The 23,115-nt window shown below is 40.3% G+C and overlaps 1 protein-coding gene across 5 annotated transcripts in view; it reads right to left on the reverse strand.

Moving 5' to 3' along the window:
* Window positions 1-23,115, reverse strand: part of LOC108239879 (histone deacetylase 7) — a 41,477-nt gene that overhangs the window by 14,364 nt on the left and 3,998 nt on the right. Inside the window, exons 1-9 of one of the 5 annotated variants that reach the window (XM_017422903.3) lie at window positions 13,967-14,379; window positions 5,446-5,630; window positions 4,297-4,384; window positions 3,876-3,990; window positions 3,556-3,635; window positions 2,863-2,976; window positions 2,647-2,735; window positions 2,353-2,451; window positions 1,866-2,013 (exon numbers count right to left, since the gene is read on the reverse strand). In XM_017422903.3, coding sequence (XP_017278392.1) covers window positions 1,866-2,013; window positions 2,353-2,451; window positions 2,647-2,735; window positions 2,863-2,976; window positions 3,556-3,635; window positions 3,876-3,990; window positions 4,297-4,384; window positions 5,446-5,577 — 865 coding nt within the window. In that variant the 5' untranslated portion in view covers window positions 5,578-5,630; window positions 13,967-14,379. The other 4 variants (XM_017422906.3, XM_037975489.1, XM_037975488.1 and 1 more) reach the window with 4 other exon arrangements.

The raw sequence follows: 23,115 nt of genomic DNA on the forward strand, positions 1-23,115 counted from the left end.
TGCAGTCTTTGATTTAAAACAAAATGCTTTTTGCCTGCAGGGATTCTGAGTTGTTTTAAAAGCAGAAGATCATTTATTTCCCACATGTAAGCTTAACCATTTATCATACCTCTTACTGTTACACCCCTGTAAAGGGTAATAGTGAAGACACAAACAGTGTTGTAACGGTGTCTCAAGAACAGTTTTCAGCATTACATGGTCACATAAAAAAAGTAATTCAATTAGAAAAAAACCCCACTGAACCACACAGCAAATTAGCTACTCAAGAGGTCTTCATGCCAACACAAACAAGACTGGTACATCATATCCTCAGGAGGAGCAGCAGACTATATAACTACAGAAGCATATATAAGCTGTGTGTACATGTAACATTATTAAAACATAAATCAAAATTATTTATGTATCATACATATTTAACTAGACTAATGTCTTATAAAATTCCAGCCATTAACATCAGTATTTCAGTCAAATAAATCAATATAACAACATTGTTACTACAAAATGCAAAGTGCTGATCATTGCTCAGAAACATTGTGGTTATACCTCTACAGCGAGCAAGGAAACTATGGTGAGTATACCTCTTAAGTAAAGCCACATTTACTAAAGCTGTTAAGGTTACTTCAAACATTTCTCGCTCGTTTTCTAAACTCAGTGTCCATAAATCTAGTTATAAAACCTATAAGAGTCAGGATTTTTACCTGTAAAGGGGAATAGTGACGGGCAGACACAGACACTGTGTTACTTCTGTCACTTCCAGTGTTGTAATGGTCGAGCCGAAGCGACACATTTTGCCCGTGTTAAAAAAAATTCCCAGAACATAAACTTTGAAAAGATACCACTCTCTAAACACTAAATCCAACTGTAGTCAGAAAAGTAACATTAAAGAAAATGCATTTTAAACATATTATTATTATTTTACTGCATCATTCTGTAGCTACAAGACCAGAATAATCGAATAATCCATTTCCTGTTCCCACATACTAAAACGAATCAAAGACAATTCATTTTAGCCAAATAATAATATAAAACAACTGAAACAGTTTTATAACCACAAAATTACCAGCTCTGAAAAGTAAATTTTCTGAGGTTAAACCACAACAAAAAAAAAAACACAAGTATTTGATAATGCCTCCCACAAAAGTATGATAAAACTATGATAAACATCGCCTTCTGTGTAAAAAAAAAAGATCACTAAAAAAGTAAATACAAAACGCCTGACCCACAGCTTTACCTCATGGCACCAACACCTTACACATTTAACTTAAACTGATACACATAATCTCACTAATACCCCTTCGAAGCACTATTTACAACTGGGTGTTATAAATATTTCTACTGTTTAACAGCATTTTAGTTGTAGCGACAGAAATCACCAAACATAAAGCACTAAAGCTCAATATAGATTACAATTAATGAGAATCAATGACAATAGTAGTCAAAATCTTATGGGAAAAAGTGTTCAAATATTGCTAATAAAGTCTCATTTATGTATATTTTTCATGCCTATTAATGAATTAATTTTTAAAATGATTTATTCCTCTTGCATGGTAACGGTGTGCTTCTTGCTAAAGCAGCTGTTTCAGATGAAACAAAAACTATTATACAGGAAATAAATAAAACTAGTCAAAGCAAGTCAAAGATTTGTTAGCTGAGGCAATAAAATTGAACTTGAATGAGGTCAAATCATTGGTGCAAGGAATTAATTATCACTCCTAATACTAAAAGGAACAACCCAAAGCAGCTGACGTGAGCACTGACAGAATAAAATGATTCAAATGTCTTCATGCTTTCACTTGCTTGTTCACATGATGCCTTTTGCTCTGTTCATGTGTATACTGAGGCACTTCACTGTCAATACAACTCACAAGGAACAAACTTGGAGGGCAACAGCCCTGTGGACGGTTCGATTAAGAGCTGCAGGCGCTGAGGCAAAGACGGGCCGCTTCCCTCCACAGGCAGGTAGACGGGCTGCAGAGCCGACACTGTCAAGGGCTTCGCTACGCGCAAGTCAGCCTGGCATGAGAGGAGGAAACAACAGGAAGAAATTATGATAAGAAATGCTGGAGAGATGTTAATAGTTAAAGCACAGGTTAAGGGTTTAATGCTCTAACATATCTACACTGTCACTAAGAAGTTCAAAAGGGAAGTGAAAGCCTGTAAATACCACATGCCTCTATAAATGTTCATGTGTGCAGATAATATTTACAACACTAGTCTTAGATACGAGGGAACTTTTAAAATAAGCATGCATATATGGGAGACATATCTTTTACATTGATGCAACTGATTTAGAAAACTATTTGTTGATTTCCTGTGCTGTTATATTTTTAAAACAAATGTAACGCCGCTCACCTGTGCAGGAAGTCCAGCAGTGATGTTGTGCGCTGCAGTGGGGCTGCCGCTCCAAGTAAAAGGTGTTAAGTTACCGTTCTTCAACAGCAACCCTTTAGACTGAATAAGCAGAATTCAGTATTATTAAAACTATTCGGGCAAATTCAAACCTACAGTACCAAATCTTATTTTCTGCTGCTTGAATGATACCCGATACAACTCTCACTCAAGCATTCAGTTGTGAAGAACCTTAATTAGTGCTATTATTATATGGACAAGAAGCAGCTTTAGGTGAATGATAATAAAGAGGTTCACCTCAGAAGTCAGAGAAAGGGAGCCGTTATCTGAAATGTCATTTGGTGAGCTGCAGCCTGATGCCGAGGCGCTGCTGCTCGGGGAAGAGTCTGAATGAAAGAGTGAAGAGATACCGGTCAGTATCATTTACAATGAAACGCTTACATGTAAAAAAAATGGAAAAATGCTGTTTAAATGTATTAAATGAACCACAACCGGTACAATAGGTAATCCTACCCAGAGTTTCTGTCCTGTGCTTGACATCAGGAGGGGCACTGATCTTTCGCTTAAGTGGGTTAGGCCTCGTGGCGATGATTTTCCTTAACTTCCACTTCAGTGTGGGCTCAGAGACTGCACAAACACACATGTGAAGAAGAGTGTGTGCATGCAGTTTCCATAACAAAATCAAGTATCATGCAATCACTTCCATCGTAGTGAATGCTTACAATTCCCCATGTTTACACTGGTCAGTTTCCAAAGAATCCAAACAAAGTAATCAATCAGTGGCAGGCTCGGAGCAGGTAAAAGCTGTATTTCTGTTGTTGCCATGCCAACTAAAGCACTACACGGTGTCTGTGTGTGCATGTTAAAAAGAGTTTTAGGGCAACGCAAATAAATAATGGCTGGTGTACTTGCAGAAATGTAGAAGGAGGACGAACCACTCCCACTCTAATTCATAGAGTTAGGAGGAAGTGCTCTGGTCTCTCACGCAGTTCATTTTACACATACCTTAGTTAAAGTTACACAACGTCTTTGGTGTCTCTCTGCTGCCTATGTTTTTTATGACCGTCCAGCACTCTCTGGCCCCGCAGGCCTGCTACTCAATGAGTCTCACTTATTTTAATGCATCAGATGGAAAATCACCAGTGCTTTGGAAGGCTTTAACTTAAGGACATTAACCTGGATCGCACGGACAGACAGGAGTCTCACCTGTTCTTCGCAGGGCGAGGTCCTTACGCTGGTCACAGGGTGTAGGTTGAGGCTTTAAGGAAATGTCAGGAACCGGTAGCCTTGGTAACCAAAAACAATATCAGATACACTGCCTCAGTCATGACTGCGTACAAAGATAGCCGCCGTTTCACTTTTCTTTTCTCTTTTTCAAATTTGAACTTGATTTCTTTCAGTGTAGTCAAGAAAGAAGGAGATCACTAAATCCATCATTCACACAAAATAAAAAAATAGAATTTTGCAGAGTTTGGAGCTCTGTCAGTGAATATTCTGTTGTGAAAAATCAAAGATGCCACTCTCACCTGTATCCTGGGGGGGTACTACAGTGGCTTGGGGGGATCCTGTCATGGGGAGGCTGGTTCTTCATGATTATATGTTCCCGAAGTTTCTGCCTTACAAGTGGACTGGCAACAGCACCTGCCGGGCAATTAAAGATGTCCATGTCATGTGCGAGATAATGTTTCTAATAGTGAATTCAGGAAATGTCACTTTGAATTACAAAGCAGTACAGACTGAGGTGGGAACTGGAATATCTGTTACTTCCCTTTGTCTCTTAGTTATTTTGATTGCAAATATCCTTGCAGTACTGATGGAAACCCCCTTCATTTTCTTTGAAACACACTGAACTGTGTGTGATGATTCAGATAAGGAGTCTGTCTACAGCCTGTTTCACAGAACTTATGAAAACACATGACAGTATGAAGACACACGGATGAGACTCACTCTGTTCAGTTTTACTCTTTTGGATCAGCTGCTGCAGCTCTTCTCTCTTCTCCTCCTCCATTCCTCGTTGCCTTTGTTCAGTGTTATACTGAGAGGAAAAAAAATGCAGAAATATTAATGCTGATTTATGTAGTCTGTATACATAAAGCACACAAAAACAGACAAAACCCTCTATTGTCACTGTTTGACAAACAAATGTCTGTTTGTCAACTAATACTGTAAATGTCAAATTTGTATAAGACTCAATCAGAAATGACGAGGTGGTCTGGTACCGGCAACCTGACCTGCTTCTTACTCATATCTGCTGAGTGTTATATCTGGATACAGCTTGTGGTGAAAGCAGCTGCTTCTTCCTGTGGTCTTTCAGCTCTATACTTAGTGTTTCTGGTGCAAATACAATGATGATGCTGCAGTGCTTAAACAACATCAACATTATCACCCACCACCAAAAGGCGAAGGTGGAAAATAATGTTTTGCCTTTGTTTGCATGTGTTTGTGTGTATGTCAGTTGGCAAAAAAATCTCCTGAACCACTGGACAAATTTATTGATACCTGCAGAAAGTAATCACCTGATTTACATCTTTTGGAGACGACATGACTCAGAATGGCTGCCACAGCTAACACCTAAAAATTTTACAGATACTGACCTAAAATTTGGTGTGGTAGTAGCTAAGACTTTAAGATTTTACCATTTAGAGTCAAGTCTGTCTATCTGTCAGCACAATACCGTATCTCATGATTTACTGGATGGATTTAATTAACTTTCAGGAATGTACCTCTACAACTCATTAACTTTTGGAGCCAACCCATTCAAGATGGCCGCCTTAAACAACTCATCTTAGAAATCACAAAAATGGCTACAATTTGGTGCTGTAGTAGCTGAAAATCATCTCCATTACACACTCTGAGCTGATCTAAGTCTAAAATCTGGCCTTTATTTTATTGTAGGTTTTCTTTTTAATACTTAAGTTATAAACACTTAACCTGACACAGTGATGATTTACTCTAGTATTTATCCTCTGACTTATACAATTTATTCATCCAATTATCCACTGCACATTAAGAGTCCCTGCTCATGGTTTAATTGGCCCAAACTCTATTTTAAACCTTCTTTTTCACTGCAATACTGATGCCGACATTTGGCCTCACCTGCAAGTGCTGCTGGGAAAATTGAGAGAATTGCTCAGTGGTGAGGTGTCCCATGAAGAACGAAGGATGGGGGGCCAACATGGCTGAATCCGGGCCTCGGTGTATCAACCTGTGTGTCACACTGAGGTCCATGGGCTCGCTCTAACGTGTCGGTGATGAAATCTGACAGCTGGTGATCACATCCACTGCAGGAAGAAACAGAAAAAGAGAAGATAACAGTTAAAAGGTGATGCTGTGTGAATGGTTGAAATGTTGGCTGTAACTTCAGGGATGAAAACTTTGAAGATGTCTTTTGAATATTTCTTAACTTCATATACTTTAGTACTCTTTCAGCCACATATATGCCTTTCTTGTCTGTTTTGTGTGCTGGTTTTATTGTTATTATAATTACTGTACAAAAAGAAAGCTTGTGCAACATCTAATTTCTAGCTAAAAACTGAAAGTCTCTTGAGGAAGTAGGCATCCTTTGCCAGAAATTACGAGAAGACAAACCAGAACAACTGGAGAGCCACAAACTGTGATTTAAATAAGTGTGATAAAAGGCAGACTTCGTTAGTTTTGGGTGTCTACAACTTAAACTCTGTATTTTTGACTGATAATTGTATATTATTTAAGCCTTCTTGACTCAAGTAAAAAAAGAAAACATTTGTAAAATTTATCAAAAACATTATCAAGAAAGCAAGCAGTTATGATTTTTTTTTGTATGCTGAGGTAGACGAGGAGTAAGGTAGGAACTCTGGGATTCAGGGATTTTGGTCAGGTTCATCAGTGCGTCGATGCTCTTTTTTTCAAAACTTGTTTTGCTTAAAGTGAACAAAACAGAAACCAAAATCTACGTAACAAGACAACTGAACCACGCTTCAGTGTCCTGACAAAACACAAATGCCTTTTTCACAGGCGCAAAAGAGGGCAACATTTTTAATCCAAGCCTATGAATACCAGCTTCTTATTTCACTCCCGCTTGGCACAACTTTAGCCTCATGTGTGACTTGTGGAAGTTCAATAACTTAGGCATGTGCAAGCACAAAGGTAATCTGAAACTACTCCTACGTGATAGTGCAACGAACACCTGAAATCAAGAAACATCCAGAGGAATGTTTCAGTGTTGACAGTAAAGTGTAGGACACATAATGTATGGAAGAAGACACCTCGTTCCCTTTGGGGCAGAGCAACAGCGAGGAGGTGGTGAGGGCGTGGAGATTCACTAAACCTTTTATTGTCTGAATGACTGCGACCCAAAATGACAGCATTACTCATATAATTCCTGTAGTTAAATCTTTTGTTCGAGGCAAACCCCGAAGAATTACATAACCTGCTGTGGATTGTTCTGTAACAACACGGAGGTAACAACAAAGCCTTTAGCAACACAACACCTTCAAAGTTGTCACTTGTTTTAGAAATTATCCAATTAACAAACAGAATAGGCACTGTCAAACTACACTAATAAACTACACTAAAAGGTATCTGACTGCATTTCTGAAACAATATATTTTGCACTTTTATAATCAACAGCCCCGGCACTTTAGCTCTACTTCCTTGCCGTCAAAATAAAGGAGCGGGCTGAGTGGTTGGACCCTCATTCTGAACAGTAAGAGTGAGTCAGACGGAGAAAATGAATGTGTGTGAATGAACAGTAAGTCGACAGAATTCCTGTGAAGAAGAAAACACTCCCGCACACTTTTTTTTTAAACATCGGTTACGTGAGTGCTAAACAGAAAATGAAAAACACAGGTGGGAGTTGATAATTGAGCAATTAAAATGTTCAAATTATGCTTTTAATCCTGTAGTCCATATTAATGTTTAAACAGTACACTTTTTGTTGACAGGGTTGGTTTAGGTTTACTGTAGTTTTTCAGTGTTTGTGGCACAGAGAAAACAGCAGCTGAGTTTTATTTTTCACACTTTTTGTTACACAGAAAGAAGAAAGCACACGGGAATATAAAAATCTTTTTGCAAGTTTGAACAGTGCAGAAATATTTCGAGCTGCTCCACGGTACGGGAGACTGTACGGGACAATTCATCATTTTCAAAGCTGACAGGGTTTGTTTGTTTCAGCTTCAAACGTCCTTTTTTTCATTCAGTAATAAAAAAAAAAAGAGAAAAGGTGCAACAGGAAGAGCCCAGCTACAGCAGCACAGAATGAATTACCAGAAGAATGGGGCCGTGTTTTTAAAGGAAATCAGACAATCACTAGAAGAGTGAAACGGTAGTGGTGGTGGGGGTTCAGATAATTTAAAACACTTTCACACACACACATGCACCCGCACACACAATCAGCAAACAAGTCACCTCCCCTGAGAAAAAGGAAATAATCAGGAAGTCAGAAAAGAAACACCTGTGGTATATTTTTACCCAGAAAACAGCCAGAGCCATTTTTCAACTATTCAATTTCAGACATCCGTTCACTTTAAACAATGCTAATATAAATATTCTCCCCGTCTGTACTGATTCGTTTTTTTTTTGCATTACTAATTCTGTTTTCAGGAAGTTGTGCAATTTGTGTAACATAGAAAAAGACAACAAACCAAAAAAAAAATGGAACAAATCATTTGCGAACCATTCAAAAAAAAAAAAAAAAAAATCAATTTTATGGAGACAGCACAGAACACAAGCAAACAACTGAAAAAAGTTATTTACAACTTTTCTAACTAGTTTTCAAATTAAACCTGAACAAAAAGAACAATAATTTAGTAACTCGGGGAAAAGATTCAAATATAAAACCAGTTATTTTTGGCTATGATCTCTGAGCAGCATTTCTTTCTGCGGTGGCAAACCCTGCATAAGATGAACAAACCACTGCCACTGAAGAGCCTGTTGATGTGCCCAACAATGCAAGATAAAATCTCAAAACCAAATAAAAAAAAAAAACATGTAAAAAATACACACATCTAAACAAAATTCAAGGACCTAACTTTCTCGTGAACACCAAATTTAAAAATCCTCCCAAACCAAAGGTGTTTGGAGTTTTTGCAGTGACACCAAAGGTGCTATTTTAAAAGTTTTCAGTGTGACTCATTGCGAGATGACAGAAAACCAGCTTGGTCGCTGGATTAGACGTTCAAAGAGCCAACTAACTTCTTTCATTCACTCTGAGGAAGTTTGACAACTCTTAATAACTTCCTATCATATTACAAGTGTTCTTGAAGAGAATTCAGACTAAAAAGTGCACATTTCATTTCAACACCACACTGCAAAACATATAGTATTTTTAGCAACATTCTTTTCATTACATGGTCTAAAGATCCAAAAATAACACAATTAGAGAAAAACGAAAAATCTGGCACATTATAAGAAGAAGAAGTACGAGCTGATTAAGATCTGCGTGCTCGCTTCTCTGTCTCTCTTTTGAGCGTTGCGGCGCTAAAAATAGCAGGAGGCAAAACTTCTGGTTTCTGTAATAACATATTCGTTTCACACCATCATCCTCTTTCTGTGGGCCCATTCCTGCGACGCACTGCAATACTGACACGAACACAACAAACACACAGGCAGACTTTACAGGCGTGCAATGCACACCCATGCGCAGACACACACTCACAAAGAAACAGTGACTTCCTGTTTCTAAAGTTAGTCTGCACCATAACATCCTCTTGGTTCATTTAGGCAAGCAGAAGCTGCTATTTTGGTTGAATGGGTCCGCTGCAGCTCGAGAGATTCACAGATATTCTTTCAGCAGCGTTTCTGCCCAGTCCGAGCCTTAAATTTGCATTCGGTGTGTTTGGGCTGGAGAGAAGTCCAATAAATCAGGTTACTGTGAAATATTTGCAGGAGGCTGGCTTGTGCACGATTATCTGAGCAAGAACAGAGGAAGAGATGCAGTGCATAAATAAAATGTTGCTTAAGCACAACAAAAAGGACTATTTATTACACCTACAGTCAACTTCTTACCATTAGACCTGCTCGTGCAGACAGCAACATGGCCGCTTATTTACCGTTCTGCCCCCTTTTTCCTCTGTCATTCTCGCTTTCTGTACGTTTATAGGAATCCACAGCTGCTGGGCACATTCTGTCCCTCTGCTTCCGAGCAGCTGGAGTATCAATCTCCTAAAGTGTTCATCCTTCTCTGTGTGACTGTGTGTGTGTCCATCCCATGCACCCCAAGATATTAATAGCTTGCAGTTGTTTCTTTTGAGAGTACACAGCAGGTCTTTGTGTTTGCATAAGTCAGATCTGTTTGTGTGACAGTTGATGGTGCATGCACAGCGAGCGTTAGTGCATCAGTGCCGTGTGTGTGTGTGTTGGTGTGAGTGTATTATTAGTCACCATTTGTTTCTTCTGAAGCAGGACTATGGCTCTCTTGTGCAAGTTACGGTACATGCGAGTGGACCGGTGTATTTTTAGTGTCACCTGTCCTTAAACACTTGTGTTATTGTGTGTGATCACGAGAGAGCGCATGTGTTTGAGAACAGCCACTTTGTGGATTTCTCTTCCTCAACGTAATAATAGAAACACACCACTTGTTTTTATAACTGTGGTGTGTGTGTGTGCTTATAGTGTAATGATAGTGATACCAATTGGTAACAAATGCTTCTGTATGTCCTGCATTAAGTGGCTGTCAATAACTTCAGCACTACCGCAAATGAATGTGAACAGGGCATAAAATTATGATAAATAACCACATTATTTTAGCCAATATGTTTCCTCTAAAGTGCACAATGTTTGGTCCATCAGAAATGTTGAGCTTGAATAATAAACCTTCGGTAACCTTATGCAGTGACCTGACATGCACCTACCCAGAAGTCTTAGTACACTTCATTGAAACAACTATAATTGCACCCATTGGTATGCAATGTTGTCACAACATGTTGTTTTTTTTTTTTTTTTTTAATCATCTTCTCTTAAGAAGTTTTATATATAAAATGAAAAAATAATTGCATATGGCTGACGTTAGAGGAGATAAATAATTGTAGGAGAAAAATATAAATGATTTGCAGAAAAAAAAGGAATCCACAAAATAACATTTGCTTTGAGCACAGAAAAAGTTTAAAGCTTGAGTTGTTTTAAACAACAACAACAAAAACAATCACATTTCCGAGTCCATTTTGAATCACCTTGACTTAAATAAAAGTGTCCCTCTTTTACAAACTTTGACAACTGTCTGCAGCAGGTAAGACAGTGCCACCAATACAGTTTATCTGTTCACAGTGACTGTAGCTGTGTGACAGCAGGGCTGACCTGAAACAACAGGACCTGCCTATAATGATGTTATCAGTTTTAACTAGCTCATAAATTACCCCTCTTATAAAGTTAACTTTGGGTGACCAGAATGCTTGACTTCCTGGAGACCGTTCCAGTGTTTGATGGTTTGTCCCTAACTTACATGGTTGTTTTACTATGTGCATCCTCAACTACGTGAGGCGTGTGATTTAAACACCATCAGTAAAGGGTGTATAAGCTGCTCACTACAAATCACCGGCTATCCATCCATTGCAGCAAACCTCTTATTGTCATTTATTTATTTACTTTACATTTTGGAACTCAGACTCCTGCACAGAAGCTGTATTAGTACGTTTCAGACGACCAAAGTGGTCCCCGAGTCCCCATCAGAAAACAATCGGCCTCTTGGCCTTTCCCTGAAACTTGCAGTTTCAGTCGGGCACATTTGGCAACTCTAACACTTTTGGCATGATAAATCCACATTTCACCTGTGTTATAATTACAAATCAACTCCCAATCCAAATAAGATGGAGGCTCCAAGCCACTCCTTTATGACAAACCAGTTAAATACACAACTATAAATAATTGCAACAGTGAAGGGTGGACTGGTTGTGAAATAGGCTGTCTGCAGAAGCAAAAATGAAGTTTTAGTCAACAGAGTCACGTCGATGTCCAGTAGATGCTGGTGTCGCCAAGGCAGTGGGTGTGTACAATTAAATTACCTCTGTTCCTACTCTGCATTACGGTTAATAATTACCTGCCAATTGGAAGTCATTTTTAGCAGTTTCACAAATTATGTCCACTTATCCCGAGGCGAGATTAAGTTTCAGACTCATGACAACACTCAAGGCCATATTTAGCAATGTTCTTGCTTCTAAAAAAGGAAAACCTGTTGAACCCACATAATAATAATAATAATAATCATAATAATAATAATAATAAATTAAATGTTCCAACTTTATCTGTAAGAGATGACCTTGCACGCCCCACCTTAAAGAGCATGTGAACCAGTGCCAGACTTGACTGACCTGACCTGAACGTTTCCACTCTCCCTGGCGAACAGTATCAGGGCATTATTGCACTCATTTATGCAAATTAAGTCTGGGCCAGGACTGATGACAGACACCAGCTGACTTCCTTAACCTGCTTCAAAAGAAATAATGACTGAGCGCGGAGCGTTTAAAGCCAATCACAAAACATCCTCCTCTGCTCTGAGAGCCTGACGTTAACAGAAATTATCTAAAGGAATGTGTTCACACCAAAATATTGGCATGTGTACCTGTTTTTCTTTTACTTTTCAAACCCACCTGGCGCAGGGATGATTTGACTGAGAAAACAGGTTCCCATGTGTTGGCAGCATACAGCCTGTTATTGCACACGAGGTAAGAAGACTGTGTCCACACAAAAGGGCTTCTTTGTTTCAAACTCACCCTGAAGTCAGTAAGAATAAGGTTACTGTCTTGTGGTGCTGTCCAGATTTTGCTGCTGGTTTTGATAAAGTTCCTGTTGTCTTGATTTCCCCAATAACCCTTGCTCTCCTTCGCGCACACAAAAACACACACACACAGCCCAACAATAAACAGCCAAGTGATGGTCTTGTTGCTGTGTGTTATTATTTTTTTTTTTATCAGTAGTCAGCTGAGTTGATCTTAAATCAGGAACAGGAAATGTGATCTTGGCTTCTGGCCGGTCCAGAACACTATTCCTATTGTCAGCGCGGCGCTGCGGCTCGCACGGGGGAAAACACTGGTGACTTTTAAAGGTTATCTGTCCCGGGGAACAGTCGATATTACTTCACACAACGCTGCAGCACAGAGACGTAGCCAAAAAATGAAGCTTTTAAAAAGGTTTTTGTCTCGTTCTTTGAAACATAAAAGTAGAGGGCTATCTGCAGTTAAAAAAAAAAACAAAACAAAACATCCAACACTCTACCAATGTTTAACAGGCTACGGTTAAACCACTGATGCTGATAAAAGTGACTAATCCTCGCAGTGGACAGCCCCTGACTTACTGATCCTGAACAAAACCTAAAGCAAAACCTACTGTCTTAAACTGAGTCTAAAACACACAGATAAGCCACAACATTATGACCACTGACAGGTGATAGGAGCAACCTCGCTGCTGACACAACGCAGTGTTCTGCTGGAAACACCTGCATCCTGGCATCCACGGACACAACTGTGACACTTGCCAGCTACTTTGGCATTTCTTTCACACGCACACACAAAACCCCAAACGCTCCTTGGGCTACGTCTCGCCACGACGCAGCTGAGGAAACTCCCAGACGTTTCCTTGCAGCGGCCAAGCCTTGGATGCAAGATTTGGTCGATTTTCACGCCGTGGGCCTGACCGTCATCTCAAAACGCCATTTGGAGTTGACGTGACGAGCCCGCCGCAGCACAGACTTGCGACGCCCGATTTACTGCCAGTCAAACGTGGCGATCAGTCAAGACGTTTTGGTCTTATTTGGCTCCCGCTGCGTCCCATCGACATGTCATTTCGCCCGTCCGCCTCGAGACGTCCTCAATCGTTTTTAATCGTGTGGTTCTGAATCAAAATTACAAATGGCCGTTTTTTTTGCATCTTGACATAACTGGAGCTGGTTTCTATGGTTAGAAACTCTGAAAACTGAAACCGTGCTCCGAGTAAGCACGTCATGGCTCGAAATGATTAAAAATAGCACACACATCTCCCAGCTAGTCAGGTCAAGGTGTGTCTGGTGGCTCAACCTAGTAAGGCAGATGGAACTTGTGATGATAGGCTGGCTGCAGGTAGCCTCTCACACACGCCTTTGTTGACACTGGGAGACATGGAAACAACAACGAGAGGAAGAGAAGGCAAGATGAAGGAGCATCATCCTCATTAAACTCGTGCATCTCTGCAGAAGGAAGGAAGGAAGGACGGGACCTCATTCCCTGAGGACCTGAGAGGGTCATAACGCGCCGTGGCAAACATCTATTCTCTAGTAACAACTCAAAATACAGGTTTGAAATGACGTCATAATTGCTCAGTTGTTAGAGCAAGTTTATTGCCATCAATTAGCAACGATCCTTTGCAGGTCAGAGCAATTACTTCAGTTGCAGAGTCGGTTTAAATGGGGTGAGGCGTGCAGCAAAATGGGACACAAGGTGAAGGGACGTTTCGTCGCACCTGCTGCTGATTACGCAGCGCGCATTTAAGTCCCTGTTTGTCTGGGTGAAAAACAACAACAACAACATTTCAGTTTACACGACTCACCGTTTCAGAAGACAACAATACAGCCCCGGCGAGGGAGTGTTTTTTTTATATAATGACAGCATTAAAAACAAAACAAAACAAAAAGTTTTAGTTCGCGCCGCACGTCAGCCCGCAAACGCCGCCCTACCTGGTTTGTTTTGGAGGTGAAGTTCCAAAGCGAGACCTTTTTTTTCTGCTTTCAGCCCGAAGTGGATCAGACGGCGGGTGGAAACGTCGTCCCGCGGTCTCTCCTCACCCTCGCTGTCATTTTTTTTATTCCTCCCCCTCCTGTAATGACCCGGTTGTTACGGAGTTGGGACGCCGCTCTCCTCCGCGCTGGTTACCTGAAGTGGCGCTGACCCAACCGACTGTCGGCACGCGCCCCGCTGTTAGCTAACCGCCCCGACGAGCTCCAGTAATTCACCTCTGAGCCGGAAAACAAGGAGCCCAGAGGCCGCTCTCCGTTCGTCTGCCTCGTCCTCGCCGACTGAGCCCCTCTGACGGCAGAGACACTGCTAATAAACCCAGCTGGAAGTCTCACTTTCATCCGTGAGAGCCGCTGGTGTGAGGGCTCCATCTGCTGCTGAACTCTGCCTGTATGGCAAGCCCTTTTACCATATAATAGATACACGGCCTCTTCCAAGCAGGTCACCATAAAGCTCATGACAATGCCATGAAGACAAATGAACAACTAACAAAATCTGCACAGTGTTTCTCCCACATTGAGATGTCTTTAAAATAAAAATAATTGTGAGCCATAATGTGTGCTACCACATGTGTTTGTTTACCTACGGAAACAGCCAAAGTGACTGAAAATAAGTTAACAAAGGAGCCATTTGGGAACAAGAAGTCAGACAATTTTGACGTATTTGGTACATATTTACTCTCAGATTTGTTGGGTAAAGCCTGCAGATGAAAAGGTGAGGTCGAAACAGTAAACAATTTAGAAGAAGTTTTGCAAACAAAAAAAAGTATGTTTAATGCCGAGGTCCGTCTATACGGCGCTCCACCGCCATGCTTGATCCCTGATATGTATTCTTACCAGCTGTTTTACTCGTTCTTTCTCATTTCTTTCATGTTTAGCAGCAGATTGTCTCTTTTATTTTCACCTGAACGTCTCCTCCGAGGTTCTACGGCTGTCCGATTTGACCATACGCCATTTTAATGTGTGATCTGCATGGGAAGTGTAAAGATAACCAGGGTCAAAGGAAATGTTAAAGCTGCTGTCAGTGGCTCTTTCGGGTCACTATGGTAACCACATACCTGTGTCTGTCACTCCCTGACAAAAGACTAAAAAGCAAGCCTCAAACAGTTGCTGGGCCAAAATTATAAGTCGAATTTTAAAGTCTATGAAAGGCTGGGTGTGCATAACCCGAAACCTGTTACTCCTACAGGAGTCAGGACACAGTGAGTGAACAAAGACATAAAAAAAGAAAAAATACCTACATTCTGATGTATAGTTTGTACAGTAAATATGCTAAAACAAGTTATATCAGTAGGAAGAATTTGACAATTTTAGACAATTCAAACATTAGAGTTTGAGACATCCTCAACCATCAGTTGAATATTTCATGGTAAAAAACAATCCCTAAAGATCCTAAAACCTAAACTGAGATTGTGTAAAAACCGTAAAAGATATGGAAATGCCACTTCATTCATGTGAAGTCGAACTTTCTGTGATCCGTTTAAACTTTGAATGATGTTTTTATTGTGATGTCTGCCCGAGCTACAGAGCTTCAAAGAAGGCTGGGTTTTCTTCTCTGTTTCTCCAAAATCCCACTGATCACCACTGCTTTTTCCTCAGTTGTTGTTTGTTTTTTGCAATTTTTTTTTATACTTTGTGGAACACACAGCCACCAAAAGTCACAGCACACTCTCAATCAAGCTGCTCACCGAGATGCAGGACAAACATTTTAATAAGACAGTAGTAAGGGTGTTTTAATGTTTATACATTGGCACCCTTAGGTAATATTTCAGATATCACAAATGCCATTCTGCCCAATACAGATAACATCACTTTTTAAAATTCATATTGGGCTCCAGATATTCATGATTACATTGTTCCTGTTTAGAATGAATACTGTAAATATATTAAAAAAAAGACTTGTTAGTAGAAGAAAAATCTGAAATCTTATTGTTACTCATCATATGTGCCTGTTTAGATACGCAAAATCCTCTTTAAAAACTATTGAACATCTATAATTTTATTTTAATTTTAAAAAAAGAAAAAAATAGTCCAAATGACATTAGTATGCATTTTATAACTTGTCAAAAATAAAATTTAATAATCTATAATGGAATTAGTAACAATGTCATTACAAAAACCTGCAACAACATAAGTATTAAGAACCTGATGAACTTCAAAACTATGATGAATAACAACTATATTGTAGATAATTAAAATGCAAGTTTATCCTCGTAACAATTCTATTTTAGAGATTCACAAATTTTGTTCTTGATGAGAAAAGTTACCTGTGAACATCTGGACTGGGTGTTGATTATATGCTACAATAACCTGCCTTAGACTGAGAGTGTGGGTGTGACGTGTTTATTGTTCTGCTTTCACTTGGCTTTAAATTGGATCCAATAAAGTCTGTCAGTCCTTATACTATTTGAAAATGAAAAACAAAACAAACCGATTTTAACAGTCTTTCTGTCTTTAAAGATGTGCCAGTACCCTTCAGAGGTAATAACAATACACAGACTGAAAATTACAACATATGCCAATACAGAAAAAAGACATACCTCTACCATACGTAAAATTAAAGTTAGTCAGATAACGAAAATTTAGTTTTCAAATGGTTTATTGCAAAGTCATGTTATGTATATGTTGTAAGTACTTTAATAACCCAGACAGAGTTACTCCTAACCCTATAACTCTACTTTTAAACTTTACAAAAGTGGTATTTTTCATGTTTTTTTGTTTGTTTGTTTGTTTGTTTGTTTGTTTTTTTCTTCAAAAAGTACTCAAGCCGGAGATTTTTGGTAGAATTAATACTCGATTTGCTTCGCTTTGCCAAAACCAGGTGGTCTGGAAAACGGGCCTTTCTCACAGACACGTTGACCTGAAAAGCAAACACAGGGACCTTACTCATAAAAATTCCTGGTGTGAAGAGTTGGACCGAGAGACATAAAAATTTAAGAAGATGATTTAGGTTCTCTGAAAATTAAAGATCAGATGTTTGTAAAGATAAATGTAATCCATGAAGACATCATGACCCTTAAACGGACTCTCAAGATGAGGAAACAGTAATAAGGAGGAGGGCTTGATACTTAAGAATAAATTGTGAGGAGAGAGAAAATATGAATTGTGATAATAGATGACAATTATTTTTGTGACTGAGCTGCACTGTCAACATATTGTATTGCAGTTAAGAAGGCTTTTTGTTTAAAATGTCTTTCAAATCTTTAGGCCTGGATTCAATTCAGCTCTAAATACAGATTTTTAAAAAAGGGATATATGTCAAATTTTAATCTGAAATTCCCTTTATTTGCGGCCAAACATTTTTAATGCTCTTTCAGAGGCCTAGAGTAGCATTCACTGGTTCCAGCCGTGCGTTCAATCGGCACTTAACTCTAAACAGGTCAAAAGTCCAGTTTTCTGCAAGTATCCATGTAAGCCACAACGTCATCAACACCAAGGCCTCGGCAATCACGCAAAAAATAGCCCAGAAAGCAAAACTAAATGCACAGACTTGGTTACACGCCCCCTAAAAAATGTAAAGAAACTGGTTCTGCAAGAGATAAGCTCTGAATGAAGAAATGAGTCACTTATGACACGCCACACATCCAGACAAGAATAGCACGCGGCCGCGCTGACTGAAGTAAACCAACCAAATCCCAAAATAAACTCTTTCAGCGTGTGCTTACTTTGCATGCAACTCATTACCGACAAATGTTTGATTGATGCCATAATGGGTGGATGAAATTGCACCCAGTTCTGTGCAGAGGTTTTACACCACCCTGAGTTTCTATGAAGCAGTCTCGATCAGGAGTTCTCCAGGCTTTCTGGAGGTCTTTCAAAGCTTTTCTTTTTGTTTTTATTTACGCTTTGGCTGCTTTTTCACTCGTTTTCTGTCCAGTCTGGCATTGTTGTGCAGATTGTGCTTAAAAAAATGAAGAAAGTGGAGGACAAAAGAAGAAATGTCAATTTTTAAAAAAAAACATAGCTCAACAGCATCTGTTTGTAGGAAACAAACCAAAAAAAAAAAGATCGGACGCAGAACCTGGGCGATCGTTTAGCTGATCTGCTGCAAGCTCTCAGCTACTGGACTGAAAATGAGTGAAAAATGAGTGAAAAAGCAGACAAAGTAAAAAAAAAAAACCCAACCTTTTAAAGAGCCTTTAGAAAGCCTGGAGAACTGCTGATCATGACTACTTCAAACGATTACAAGAAAAGTCTGACTCCTTGGAAGCAACATAGAAAGAAATGAGGGACGACTCAAGACTTTTGCACAGCATAAATAAGTTAAGACTGTTTTCTTTTACATTTTTAGTAGTGCAAAACAATGAATGAGCTTTGGTATTTGTTGTGATGATTAAACAAGTGAATATGAATGTACAGCACTCAACTACATGTATCTGCCATCAGGTCTGATTTTTATAAAATGAGTTGCTGCAGGGAAAATAATCTAAAAGAAAAGTAATTAAAAACAAACTAGATCTATTGCATAGATTCAACTTAAAGCTAATTTTATCTTAAGGCAGCGCGTCGTCTGTGAATTTGGTGGACTTGACGTGCTTTGAAAGGATATTTTTACTGGAAGTGGTGAGAGGACAGAAACGAGCTGTTCAAAAATGCAAATATGGCCTTCAAGAAAATTTGGGAAGCCACAGACGCCTGTGAGAAATTACGTCGGGCCAGAAGGAAGGCTTCGAATTGTAAATAATTCCCAAACTACAGTTAATAACATATCAGGTCCTCTGCAGAGCTGTCTGAACTTTTATGCTAACGAGTCCAGCTTTATTTCAGTTCTTGACATTTTGGTGTCTTCACTTTTTTTTTTTTTTTTTCCTTTTCTTATTTTTAATTTGGTATCTGACCACCATGTGAACCCGGTGGACAAAACCAGTTCTGTTTCAGATCACATGCCCTTTAAATTCACACACACACACACACACGCATCCAAGAAAATCTATTTACACACAGTTTTCCATTCTCACATGTCCTCCTCCAAATTAAGATTTCACTCGGTCTCACAGTCATCCCCCTGCTTGTGGCCGAACCTAAACCGTGCCAAGTGAAATCAGCTTCTTTGGATTCAGAGAGATAAGCCGGTTTTGGTGAATACCACCATTAAAGCGCGAGTCAAGTGGACCTTTTCTCTTGCGTGTAATATTTTCAGTTTCATGTGACTCAGACAGTTCCCGGCTCTCTCCGAGGGAGTCAGCAGGCTTCTTGCTGTTAAGATAAATTGTTTACCTAAGGGGAAAATTGTGGGCTGAATTTAAAACAAAAAAAAAAAAAAAAGGAAAACTGCCATCAACAACAGAGTATCTTTCCCCTGTACTCTTGGCAGCCGATTGCGCAGTCACAGGGCTGACTGCGGCCTGAATAATTTGAGATACGTTCGAGCAAATTGAATTTTATAACATTCCATTTCGAACAGCACATTCTTCAGACAGTGCTTCTCCCATTAGCAGAGGCAGGAGGAGTGCCTGGAAACGATTGCCTCTGAAATTACAGTGCATTTCCCTGAAATTAGCCAATTTCGCAGGGTTATTGAAAAATTATACACTGTACGTCTAAAAATTTAACGTGTTTACTTATTTTTGTTTCATGAGCCACTTCCAGCGTGCTATTGTCCGTATGAATCATGTCAAAACCAGACGTTTCGCCTGCATGAAATGGGCAGTCCCTTTGGTCATCGGGAAGATTTATTTGGACTTGTGAAGTTGGGCGCTAACACGCTGGCATAAAACGCTATACGTCCAGGTGGAGGGGTGGAAATGAAACAAAACTGGCCACATTGACAGGTCAAGTGACTGTACACCTAATTAAATGCTGATTTGGGAGAATGGGCAAACTGTTGGTCCCATGTCAGTAGGTTGTGGTTCCACCTTGGGCTGGCATGATTCTGTGAAGAATAAAGTCTTACACATGCAGAAAGTTGGTCCACAGCCGTTGTAACCGGGCCCCGGGCCCTGAAGAGCCAACAGATCAGCACTGGGTTGGAGATGACGTCTGAGTGGATCCCACACGTGTTCAGGAAAGAACCCACTGGTCATAAGAGGAATTCGATCAACATGATGCACCCTTGTCGCTGCCATTTGCACTCATTTGTGCAGAAACGCAGAGCTGAGATTCATGACGTGACGTTGATTGTCATCAGCGCCATTCCGAACGCAGCCGCCACATGGGACGGTGTACCCACAGCCACGCTGATGCCAGTCTTCTAAGACACAGTCTTGGAGACATGAGACGCTGTGAAGAATCCAGTACCAGTGTCTCCCTCGATGTGGTCTGTCTTTGGTGGCCTAAATGTTCAGAATGAGCGTGGGTGCCCTCATGTTCCTATTAGCTCTGTGACATCTGTACGCCGCACATCCCGGGCAGCTGAACGCTCGACCTCACACAAACCCACAATTCATCCCCCAGTTAAACTTTGTCAAGTTGGGTCTGTGTCTTTTGACCTTCACTCACAGTTTGAACTGACTCTAGGATGCTCCAGCGGCTGCCTGATAACGCTACTGCTTCACTTGTGATGCCACCACTCTGGTGCCCATTCTGGACGTTCCAGCTCTATGAATCATTCAGATCCCTCCTCACTGGTCTGCAAGTGAACCCGATAATGTCCAAAGTGGACTATTTCTTTTGGGGGCTGTCAGTGAGTTTAATTCTGTCACTGCTTCATTATCAGATGTCAGCAGAGCTCTCCCTTTTTCACTTTCACCCCTCCACTTCTTCACTTCTGCTGGTGAGCGTTGGAGTTTGTGTTTAGAGATGGCCTCCCGTTCGTGCTCTTCCACGTGTGCGTACTCAGCTGCGTCCTCGGAAGAGGCGCGGCCGTTAGACGCCTTGGTGAGAACATCTTGCGATCCAACGAGAGCGCAAGCTGGACGTCACCTTGTCATCAAGCGCTCGCCACAGCTCGGCCTGCCGGATGAATCTCCACCAGGACTGGAAAAAAACTGAACGCTTAGGCCGTGAATGAGAATATCATCGCACGCGGCGTGTGTGGGTAGGTCTCCAAGGTGGAGGGGTTTGCGGCCAGTGGGTCTCGCTGCTCTTCCAGTTGCAGGAAGTCGGTAGGAATGAGAAGAATGCAGTCAGGCAATACGGTGATGGAGGGAGCAGCAGTTGCGAGGCAGATTGCCAGAAAACAAAAAAAATAAATTTAAAAAAAAGATAGGGCGAGGAAGAAAGTGATTAGTGGCTAGAAAATAGTGTTCATGGAAATAGTTAGTGTGCAAAGAAGGGGACAAGCGGCTTAAGTTTAGAGGGCGTATAAGGTGCGAGTGTAACCTTCCTCCCTGTCGCTGAGCGTCTGAGGAGGACAGCGTGTGCCGTGTCGGAGGGGTCACTCAGAGAAATGACACCACACATTGCTGTGGAACATGTGGAGTTATCAGTCGCACAGATTTCCTGGCAATGGGTGGAAGCCAAGGATTTATAAACAAGAATCTGCCGGGTTTTTTTTTATTGTCCGGGGGACCTTTCCACTGCAGACAAGTAAGAGATAATATTAAGAACAAAAGCATTTTTTAAAAAGCAGATTTACTCTTCCAGCTTTTGGATCCATGCTTTTTTTTGTTTTGTTTTGTGTGTCGGCTGAAGATGTTTTTGTGCCAGTGACTCTCATGATTTATTTTATTTTCTTCTTAAATTTTATGTAAACAAATGGGATAAATAAAAAAAGTAACATTAAAGTAATATTAAAACTGCTATTCTTGTAAAGTAACGATGCAAAAGCGAGACACTTCATGGGATATAATACCAAAAAAATATCATTTTGTTCAGAGGTAGAGGGCATAAACATACAGCCACAACATTATGACCACCAGGCTAATATTAGCCCCTCTGTTGTCATCAGAAGCAGCCTGGGGATGGACGAGGGGCATCAGGGGGTGTATGGTCAGATGCTTCAGCAGCACAACATCTGTGGCTTATTGGGTGGGGTCTCTGTGGACTGTGTTTGCCCCTACAGATGCCGGCAGACCTAGATTAGCTAGATCAGTCTCAAGGAAGGACTGAAGCCAGGTGAACGTCTCAGACTCTTTGTGTTGTTCTTTGAGCTAAATCCTTTGGGCTGATGGAGGCTGGGTGGGGGACTCAGCTTCAAAAAATGTTCAGATTGGTGACAATGTTTATCTGAATGCTGTGATGCATAGTTTCCCAGCAGAACATTGCATCACATCATGATGAGCAGTACGTTACAGGACAGGACTAAAGCAGAGAGACAGCAAATGAGGAAGAAAGCATAAACTTTAACGATTTGGCAGAAAGTCCAACGAGGCTTTTGAAACATTGGATAATTCCATAAATTGTGGAACACAGTGTAATCTAAAGCTTTGTTACAAAAAGAACAAGAAGGCCTTGAAAAGGTGGAGACTGCAGACAAGTGAACAGCAGGTGACTGAAAAATCATTTTCCAAAGGCCAACTGTACAGAACCCAGGGGTAAAACTAACTAAAAGGAAGTAAACAAGACCAGAATAATTGAAAAGAGGACAGAAAATTACACCAAAACACAGAACAGGAGTAAAAGAAAAGCAAAAACGGCATTAAAACCAAGATTCACCTAATTAAACTTGACTATTAAAGACTGTGAGCTAGGAAACCAGACCTAATTGCAATTTTTTTCCACTTCCAAACAAAAAAAGTAAACAGCAGTGCAGTAATACTCCTATAACTAATAGTTACTGTCTTCATGAAAGATGGGTGATAATGTAATTGCCTGTGACTGCGTGTGCGTTTGTTTGTCTGTCATGTTAGCAAAATATCTCATTAACCAGTGGACGGATTTTTAATGAAACACTCAACCAGATTCAACATGGCCTCCATGGCTAATCCACATCAGCAAACATAGCAACGACTATAACCTGGTCAATGGTATAAATAAAGAGCAAAGGTTTGGAGGTGGTAGCAGCTGAGAGTCATCCCCAATGCACACTCTGAGTGTTGATGTTAGTTTCAAAGTCTTCAAGACATAGTAGACTTTAATTAATAATGTTTGCCTCTAAAACCTTAAAACACAAAAGAACAGTTTGATAACGATTATCGAGCGTTTACTGTATGAAATTCTGATTTAATTTTGAATTCTTTATCCTGCTGGTAGACTGATACTGAATGCTCCAG

This window comes from Kryptolebias marmoratus, linkage group LG4, assembly GCF_001649575.2.
Source record: "Kryptolebias marmoratus isolate JLee-2015 linkage group LG4, ASM164957v2, whole genome shotgun sequence".
Taxonomy (NCBI): domain Eukaryota; kingdom Metazoa; phylum Chordata; class Actinopteri; order Cyprinodontiformes; family Rivulidae; genus Kryptolebias; species Kryptolebias marmoratus.